Source organism: Halichoerus grypus, chromosome 2 (assembly GCF_964656455.1).
Source record: "Halichoerus grypus chromosome 2, mHalGry1.hap1.1, whole genome shotgun sequence".
NCBI classification, from domain to species: Eukaryota; Metazoa; Chordata; class Mammalia; order Carnivora; family Phocidae; genus Halichoerus; species Halichoerus grypus.
In genome coordinates this window covers 121030615-121040622 of record NC_135713.1, presented here as the reverse complement: position 1 = coordinate 121040622, position 10008 = coordinate 121030615, and the positions used below count along the sequence as shown (strand labels likewise).

At 39.6% G+C, this 10008-nt stretch overlaps 1 protein-coding gene across 1 annotated transcript; it reads right to left on the bottom strand.

The window, feature by feature from the left end:
• Nucleotides 1-88: 88 nt before the first annotated feature.
• On the bottom strand, nucleotides 89-9645 carry LOC118530393 (bromodomain-containing protein 8-like). The gene is made up of 8 exons (XM_078066340.1): nucleotides 9586-9645; nucleotides 8150-8428; nucleotides 6601-6864; nucleotides 5844-6118; nucleotides 2713-2802; nucleotides 2546-2614; nucleotides 1012-1189; nucleotides 89-444 (listed from the first exon to the last, which is right to left on the bottom strand). The coding sequence occupies exons 1-8, from the start codon at nucleotides 9643-9645 to the stop codon at nucleotides 394-396; spliced, it is 1266 nt and encodes a 421-aa protein (XP_077922466.1). The 3' UTR covers nucleotides 89-393.
• Between the last annotated feature and the right edge of the window lie 363 nt (nucleotides 9646-10008).

The following is a 10008-nucleotide window of genomic DNA, read 5'->3' as shown; positions in this document are numbered from 1 at the left end:
TGTTATATGCAAACAATGAATCATGGAACACTACATCAAAAACTAATGATGTAATGTATGGTGATTAACATAATAAAAAAAAGCAATCTTCAACTTGTGAAATAACATTTATTTATAGAGCAGTTACAAGAGGCTTAATTTAGTTACATCTAAATCAAGCCTAAGGAACAAAGAAGTGAGCAACATTTACAGCATAACCCCAAATCTCAGCTTTCCTGTTTTATATTATGTCCACAGACACCTTTGACTCCTTGGTTGTGAGTTAACATTTTTCTTACTAGAAAAGACAATAGAAAACTGGTAAACAAGTACTGGGATCTTCTCTGAGTCTCAATAAGAGGTCAGGTTAACAGAAGAGGTAGGTTTTCCATCATCCACAGGGTTGGCTGGTTCTCATTCCAAACTATTTAAGTCTCTTCTTTTGTCTAACCAAATACTCAGCACCTATAGTCAAGGCAGATAGCAAGGTATGAATCTTAAAAACTATAGAGATTTGAATGCAATTTTCTTCTTCTGCAATGAGGTTTGACTATGCTTTTTTTTCCTTTTATGTATGGTCTTGCCCAGAAAAGAAACCCGCAATGTCACCTTCTGGCTACCATGTCTTACCCCTGTAGATGGGACAGTGTGAACATACATTAATATCAACAGGTGTAGCAACCAAAAAATGGATAGTGATTCCAGCCTTTGGTCTGCATGTTTAGCTCTTTGACTTGAGGCACTGGAAGCAGGAGCTCCAGTTATTTATCTATCCCCAGCTCTCTTGAGACTTCTCTGCTGCTGTCTTCCTACACTACTTTACTTCACTATCTATGAAAGCCGGTCCTACAGAGACTTAGAGATTTCCAAAGCAGTAGGTACAATGTCAATACCTCAGGGCCTTTAGCCACCTCTAAACATAAACTCTGAGAACACAAGGTCACTTTAACATCATTCTTATTCTCACAGACTTTCTAAAATCAGATTCCAGAGGCTGTACTCCTTTTCCTTACAGCTCTCTATATACAGTACCTGAATCTGCTCCAAGACTTCTCGCTGCATCTCCACAGCCATATGGTACACATGATGATCAGAGTCATTGTACATCACAGCATTCTGGAACATCAGCATCAGGTCCCGCTGGAACTGAGCCATGGTGCGAATCCGTCCCTTAGACAGATTCCTCTTCAAGCTAGTTAAGTCCATGGGTCTGCAGGTGGCCAAGAGAAACCACAGGAAATCAGACCTTTATGTGGGACCTAACATGCTCTCTTGGAGAACCAGCTCTTAATTCCCATCAGATAATAAAATAGCAACAGCAGCTAACATTTGACTTTTTACAATAGGCCAAGTGCTTACCTTGCCAAGTACAAGGTACTTTCTATATTAATTCACTTGGTCCTCTCAGTAAACCTATAAGCTAGGTACCTTATTATCACCAACTGGCAGTGGGTAACCAATGCTAAAGAAGTTAAGTACTTGCTCAGTCACACAGCTTGGATTCCAATTGAGAGGTAGCCTGACTCCAGAGCCCACACACCCAGCCACTGTACCACTGTAGGAGGGGTGCTGGCCCCACATACCAAAGTTGCAAAGAGCTCCAATGATTAGTCTGTCACAGAGGAGTTACTGACTGACTCTTCACAATGTGTAGTCATATACTAGTTGTTTAATCTGCTTCTCTTACTATATAATCAAAAGCTAAGAATTTTTTTTCCCTTTTGTGGAGATGAAGAGTGTGAATCAAGTGAATGTTTAGATAAATAACTATTTAATGAGACACAGAGAGTGGGTATATAAGGGAAGACACAGCAGTGTAGAAAGAGGACTGAACTAGGAGGTTAAGAATCTGGGGTTTAGTTCTAGCTCTGCTATTCACTGTCATGAGCAAGTCATGAGCACCTCTGAGCCTTACTTTCCTCACGTATAGAATGAAGGAGTCTGTCTGCAAAGGTCCTTTCCTGATCTTTTACACTCTATTAACACACTGGTGTATGACAGCATTTTAGATGAATTATGCTATAAAAACCCAAAATAGTGCTATCAACCAATGTTTGTAACAACCATTTGGATTACCATCTTTGCCCTAGCATACCTATAATGGTTTGATGAATATAGTGTTCTTTTTAAAGTTTTGCTCCAAAAGAACAGTATCAAAACTATCAAAGGCTATGTAAGATTATAATGAATGGATATTACTTAAAAATCAATACTAAAAAAGAAAAAAGCCTATTATTATCCTTTTGTTCCCTGTATTCCTTCTCAAATGAAGACCAAGCTTATCATAACTTTACACACTTGTTCAGATGTAAAATATATCTTGAGTTTGTAAGTAATGCAAATGAAATAAAGAAATGATCAGGGTGCCTGGCTGACTCAGTTGGTGGAGCATGTGACTCTTGATCTCGGGGTTGTGAGTTCAAGCCCCATGTTGGGTGTAGAGATTACTTAAAAATAAAATCTTTATTTATTTTTTAAAGAAAGAAATGATCGAATAGACCAGAAATAAAGTATGAAAAGACAGATATAAAAGCAACCAACCTTTTCTGACCCCTTTTCCACTGACCTTTTCACCACATCCTTGTATCCTGGGGCCTGCCTTTCTGACACAGGCTTCAGAAAAGGACTGCTGAACCTGTTAAGGGACAAACTCTGAGAGGATGAAGAAACTCTGGAAAGTCATTATAAATGAAAAGAGTGGCTGTGAAGGCCAACAGTGGCTTGGATACCTACCTGTGACTGGCAATCATCTTCCAGACTGGCAGGAGAGTCTTCTTAAATAACAAGTGATCCTGAATAGTGTCACTCTGGCCTAGATCAGACCTATGGGATAAAATGGACAGAAAGGAAATAGTAACTTCACATATGGTATTCTGTCTCTCCCAGGTAGGTAAAGAGATTTCCTCGATATATAGTGCTCCTACTTAATATGGGAAGGAACTAACACCAGCGATTAAAACATATTGAATGCTTCCATAAGAGACCCCCAAACTCTACAAATATTCTCTTACTGGTCACTATTACCTAATGAAGTAGTTACTTTCTACTACCAATCTACAACTGCTTCTGTCTTTTGGGCTCTTGCTGATTTCCTCTTCAGCACTTGTGACGCTAAAAAACTCGTGTATGAAAGTAGTCTTTGTTCACTGATGCTTCCCAAGTGCCTGGCACATAGTAAGTGCTCAAATATTTCACAGTATTAAGTATTTCAAAAATCAATCTGGTCCTATGTTTATGCAGAAATATGCCACATTAATAAGTATTTCTCCTACATTTCCTGAGAAGGAAATACTTGGTTTCACATCTTAGGGAATTCTCTTATGTTTCATCTGAATGCTCCACAATTTACATATTTCTCCTTCTCCCTAAGAAAATACCTAAGAAGGGCACCGGGTGGCTCAATCGTTAAGCGTCTGCCTTCAGCTCAGGTCATGATCCCAGGGTTCTGGGATCGAGCCCCACATCGGGCTCCCTGCTCGGCGGGGAGCCTGCTTCTCCCTCTCCCACTCCCCCTGCTTGTGTTCCCTCTCTCGCTGTGTCTCTGTCAAATAAATAAAATCTTTAAAAAAAAAAGAAAAAGAAAATACCTAAGAAAACTTCATTTTTCCTCATGGCCCTTTCTTCTCTGGGCTAAATTGTCTAGTGTTTTTTTTCTTCCAGGTGCTACTGTCCAATGTTTTATTTCATCTTATAATCTTCCCAGTTGACAAGTTTCCTCTTTACTCCAAAGTTTAACATTATGTTATACTTCCCACTTTATATACTTAATCTCTCAAAATGGGTTCTTCCCACACCTAATGTTTCACACCCTCTTTGTGCTTTATGTACCATACTGTGTGTGTCCATTTGAGCACAACTCACATCTCATTTTACCTTTCTCCAAGTTGAGCAATTCCAAACAACTATCCAGTTTCAGGATATAGTATCTCATCTGCATCTAAATTATATACACAAAAATCAACTTGTCCTTAAATCCAGAACCCTATCAGAACAAGGCATTTAAAGACCAAAACAAACCTCTTCCTTTGTTTCTGGTCAATTGATCAGAATGAATAATAGTTCCTTGGTACCAGGGCATTTTTGTTCATACATCCACACAACAGGTATTAAGTTTCCATTATATGAAAGGTACTGCCTAAGGTTTTGTAACCTCATAATTGATCACTTTTGCAGTATTTTAAGAAATAATCCCTAGCTTACCTTTATTTCCACCTATTTGGAAATGCACGCCAAGCAACTACAAGTAAAAATGTGGGAATGGAAAGGACCTGCAGGCTCAGAGTGGTGCTCCACGTGCTCTACTTCTATTTTTCCTGAGAGTTAGTACCAACTAAGGGAGAACCAAGAAAAGAGGAGCCTGGAGAATGTCTATCTTTCAAAGTAGTTTTAAGCTTGCCTGATTATAACATAAGAACTCAGCTTTCTATCTCCCCTTACGCCATCTGGCCAAGGAAACTCAATTACTATTACCTATTGTTTTCCAATAAATATTCCATGTTTATCCTAAATCCTAAAATAAGAGTGTGGATTTTGCCATTCAAGGTACTAAAATATCATGAGATAAAATGTCCCAGATTAGAGATTTCCTGTTTTTTGGATAGTCATCATATGCCTGCCCCCTGCTCATACTTACACAGGGAGTTACAGAAAAGCAAAGGAAGCAATTCTTCAACAACCTAGGTATTAAGCTGTGTTCTACTTGCATAACAAAATTTTGAAATCTGCTACTTAAAAAACAGCACTTCATGCTATCTTCTCTCAGTAGATAGATATAAGACCAGGCCCAGAAAAGGAACTATTTATTACCATAACAAAAACAACTTTTTTTTCTGATTTAAAAAGAAATTCCCTTTACTAAAAAAAATTAAGATTCCAAAGTGTGCCCTTTAGCTTCATAATTATTTATAAGAAGATAATTATATAAACAATTTCCCAGGATCTGTGAAAAAGAAACAAAGGAGATCAAAAGTTCAAAATAGGGCACCTGGGTGGCTCAGTTGGTTAAGCGACTGCCTTCGGCTCAGGTCATGATCCTAGAGTCCTGGGATCAGGTCCCGTATCGGGCTCCCCGCTCAACGGGGGGTCTTCTTCTCCCTCTGACCCTCCCCCTCTCATGTGCTCTCTCTCTCTCTCTCTCTCTCAAATAAATAAATAAAATCTTTAAAAAAAAAAAAAAAAGTTCAAAATAATTTTTAATTTCAAGTTACAAGGAGCTGTTTTAGTATTTTTGAAAGAAGTACAGTTTCAGTATTAGACTTGAGGGACAATCTGAATGAGCAATGCTTCCTGAATAAATACAGTAATTAAAGAGAAAGGTTATTGAGGCACCTGGGTGGCGCAGTCGGTTAAGTGTCTGACTCTTGGTTTTGGCTCCGTTTGTGATTTCAGGGTTGTGAGACCAAGCCCCACATCAGGCTCTATGCTGAATGCAGTCTGCTAAGGTTTCTCTCTCCCTCTCCCTTTAACCCTCCCTGCCTCACGCATGCTCTCTCACTCTCTCTCTCTCAAATAAATAAATAAATCTTTTTAAAAAATAGAGAAAGGTTATTGATGAAACAGATCTTTTTAAAAGTAGGCTCCATGCCTAACATGGAGCTCAAACTTACAACCCCAAGATCAAGAGTCATGCACTCTACTGACTGAGCCAGCCAGATGCCTGAAACAGATTTGTTTTATAAGAGGAAAACACAGACTTCTATTTATACAATAAAATTATATTTAATTCTACTTCTAGGGTTTTCCAATTTTAATTTCCTTTTATTAATTTATAAAAGTAATCCATGTTCATGGTAATGAATTCAAATAGGCATAAACAGAAATAAAAGTTTGAATCTTAACAACCTTGGATAAAAATCCATACTTACAACTTTGAAGAGGTAGCACGGCTGAAAAGGATATCCACCAGAGGAGTCTCCTGAATGCTGAAGCCATCATCACACTCACCTGAAGAGGGCTGGTCTTCCAACTCTGACACATACCCTTCACCCTCGTCCTCCTCTTTGGATTCTTGCTGAACCTCCCCCTGGGAATGCCAGGAAACAGAGAACTTTAGAAAGAGATTTATTATCTGCAAGGTAATTTTACTTGCATGGGGTAAGTGAAGGCTGACTTTAAGGTAGAAAGGGTCAAGGTGACTTAACTAGACCTTAGTCAATGAATTCTTGGTAACAATTTGGCTGGAAAACTGTGGTTCTGTACCCCTAGAAAAAAATAAAAAGAGCAATATACTAATTTCTAAATGGACGCTGTATTCTTTTAAAACTGTATGATTTGTGGCTCTGGAGTTGCTGGTCTAATATTCATCATAATGATATTCTAAATTTTATTGATTGCTCACTGTGAGCCAGGCACTAAGCGAAGTGCTTTACATGAAATGTCTCACTTAAACTTCACAGAAAACCTAATGTAGAGAGAGCACCACTATTCCATTTACAGCAGAAAAAACTGAGGTTCTAAGATGTTCACTGACACACCTAAGGTCACACAGTTAAGTGGTGTTGAAACCTGGATTTGCACCCAGGGAGCCAAACTCTCTGGGGTTAGCCTACATGCAGTAACTACTGTGTTCTGCCTCCCTGGGCAGAGGACCAATCAGCCAGCTGGTTTAAGTTACTCACTCACCTCTTCACTCTCCCTGGATAGTCGCTGAATTGCACAAATATCTGAGGGAGCTAGAGCCACCTCTGGCCTTCCATTTTCTCCCAGTGACTTCTCAGCTACCAAGGGTTTTACCTTTGCTGGAGGCTGTTCAGGCTCTCTGCATGACTCTTCTCCTTCAGTAGCTTCCATTTCCGTTCCCTTTTGTTGTCTGGTACCAGATGAAAGACAGCAACCTTCACTTGATTCTTTGCTGCTAATGCACAATGGCTCCATTAAATAAGCTACCTGCAATCATAGTATGAATAGGAACACCAGTGGAAACCATTATCTACATATCAATAATGTTACATGATTACACTGCCACTATGACTCAGTTTGAGATGCAAACAGATTAACTCATTCATTCTATCATTTAAAATGTATAAAATAGGGGTGCCTGGGTGGCTCAGTCATTAAGCGTCTGCCTTCGGCTCAGGTCCTGATCCCAGGGTCCTGGGATCGAGCCCCGCATCGGGCTCCCTACTCAGCGGGAAGCCTGCATCTCCCTCTCCCACTCCCCCTGCTTGTGTTCCCTCCCTCACTGTGTCTCTGTCAAATAAATAAATAAAATCTCAAAAAAATAAATAAATAAAATAAAATGTATAAAATAGGGGTGCCTGGGAGGCTCAGTTGGTTGGGCGTCTGCCTTCGGCTCAGGTCATGATCCCAGTGTCCTGGGATTGAGCCCCATGTCAGGCTCCCTGCTCAATGAGGAACCTGCTTCTCCCTCTCCCTCTGCCTGCCACGCCCCCTGCTTGTGCTCTCTAATAAATAAATAAAATCTTTTTAAAAAATAAATAAAATGTATAAAATAACTCAGATACCCAGATACTGAACTAGTTGCTAGGAACCTAATAGTAAACAAGATAGACATGGTTCTTGCCTCTTCAAAGAGCTTGTGCTCTAACTTTTTCATGTCAAGTGTCAACTCTGATCAAATTGGGAATGGCAGTCTAGAAAACTGCTGAAAATTTTGTCCGCCACAGATGATGCAGAAAGAAGTAGCAACACATAAAATGGATTCTCGCCAAAAAAAAAAAAAAAAAAAAAGGATTCTCGCTTATCTTAACCTAGGTTCTTCTGAATGTGTGAAGTTGCCACATAAATATAGTGTCCAATTCAGCTTATTTCTGGCCTTCAACCCTAAACCAGGGTAGTAAGGACACTGTAAAATATTGCCTTGAAGTCATAATGTTATAACCTTCAAAGAGTTCAGGTGTCACCTCCTATGACTCCGAAAAATGAATTGCAACAGATATTCATAAGGCAGTCCTGCATACGGAAATTCCACTTCCTATGACCTTGGGTTCCTAATGACTGGGATCTTAGAACATTCGGTCAGAAAGTACATATTCAGCACGTATTGTGTATTAGCACCAAGTGCTAGAGTCATAACAATTAACTTAGTTCCTGCCACTGTGGAGCTTGCATTTTAGTAAACAATATTAAGAGTGGTAGAAATATGTATGGGCAAGTATTCTCTTAGAAAGTTGAGACTCTTTCAACTTTGGAAACAATGGTTCCCCATTACCTCAGAGAGAAAGTGGAGTAGATTCTGACGGCTGACTTGTTCTGCTTCTTCCTGAGATTCCTCACTGCCTCCGTCCCCCACAAGCAGCTCACTAGGTTCTCTCCCTGGGCTGTTTTCCTCTAGTTCCTCAGCCCCTGGCTCCTCAGTTTCTCTCCAGCTGCCCACATCAAGATCCAGACTGGAATCCCATGAGCTGAAGAGGGACCTGCAGTCGTTGCTCAGCTCAGAGTCATTGGGATAGTCTTGCTCCGAATCGAACCAAACCCACTCACGCCCCATCTGTAAATACACAGAAAAATGCAATAAATTCACTCATACCACTATTTCTAAGGCATTTTCATCTCCAAACTTCAGTGGAATGATAAGGGATCAAAAACTTCTTTCTACTCACCATTACAAAGAATAAAAGCTAGCTGAAGGGAGACATCAGGAGATGAAATGTTTGTCATTAGGAATAAAATGAAAAAGCCCCATGTCAAACAGTGTAACAGAGGTATTACCCAGTAATTTTTTCTTGGGTTTCCTCATACTCCAAAAGAAAGGAACAGGAGCATAGCTAGTTGAACAGAATTCCTCTATCCCAAATCACCCTTAAACTCAACTGGAAGATAATACATTTGAGGCACAAGAGATATTTTGCTCAGTGTAGACATTTTTAATCTACCAACCACTGAATCCTCAAAACATACTTTAAAATTATCTGTGGCATTCTTCTGGTCATATCCAACTCACTTCAAAGAATGACTACAGTATCAAGTTTTAAAAGTATCTTCCCTTCCTCTCATTATACTACACTATCCTGGTTTTCTTACCCCTCTCTCCTCACCCTTTTTTTTTTTTTTTAAGTAGGCTCCATGCCCAGCATGGAGCCCAACGTGTGACTCGAACTCATGACCCCGAGATCAAGACCTGAGCTGAATTGAACTCTTAACTGACTGAGCGACCCAGGCACCCCACTCCTCTCTTTTACAAGTTGCAGGAAATCCTTCTATGTTCTGCTTGGCCTCTGCTTCCTCATTAAAACTTAAAATAATGTCTATATTTTGAGGTTTCAACTTTGATCTCTACTCAAATAGCTCCCGTATCTCCACCTTTACTTCTTATATGCATTCTGGTCTAATTTTTTCCATGTACCCAAAGGTCAATTCCCTTTAGGTGCCCTACCCTCTGCTTCAACTCAACATTTCTAACTAAAATCACTTCTCTTCCTGATTATCTCCAAAATCATTTGCTTTCCCAAATTCCCTTTTCCCCCTTATCAACACTATTTTCCTAACCCTTTTTACTTCTCTTATATTCAGTAAGCAAGCCCACTTCTCAATTTCCATCCACAGTAATTTTTCTCAATGCCCATCCTCTGTTCCTGAAAAAATGCTATAGCCTCCTGGTCAGTTTCTTGACCTTTAATCCAATCTGCTGTTAAGCACATCTGTTACCTTCTCTACCAACCCAAAGTCTGTATCCTTTAATGGATCTCCTCTACAATCTTCTCCCATTTTTAGGGCTTCACTGCTTGTATCACATGCCAATTTATAGATTACTTTGGGAATATACTATACTTTTCCTTTTTTTTTTTTTTTAAGTAGGCTCCAAGCCCAGTGTGGCACCCAACTAAGGGCTTGAGCCTGAGATCTAGGCCTAAGTTGAGATCAAGAGTTGGATGCTTAACCAACCGAGCTACCTAGGTGCCGCTATACTATAGTTACTAATTTTCTAATTCCTGGATTGACTGAATTCCTTTCTATCACCCCACAACACTGTATCTTCTACTTCCTTAGAATCCTAACAAGCTTCACAGTTTAAGCCAGAAAGATCTGTGACTTCTAATATATTTCTTAAACACATCTTTTTCAAGAAAA

Coding starts and splice junctions, on each gene's coding strand:
- LOC118530393 (XM_078066340.1), bottom strand. CDS start 9,645: ATGGGAGAAGATTGTAGAGGAGATCCATTAAAGGATACAGACTTTGGG. Junction 2,803..5,843: donor CGTGCTACCTCTTCAAAGTT/GTAAGTATGGAT, acceptor TTTATCCCATAG/GTCTGATCTAGGCCAGAGTG. Junction 1,190..2,545: donor TACAAGGATGTGGTGAAAAG/GTCAGTGGAAAA, acceptor GGCCACCTGCAG/ACCCATGGACTTAACTAGCT.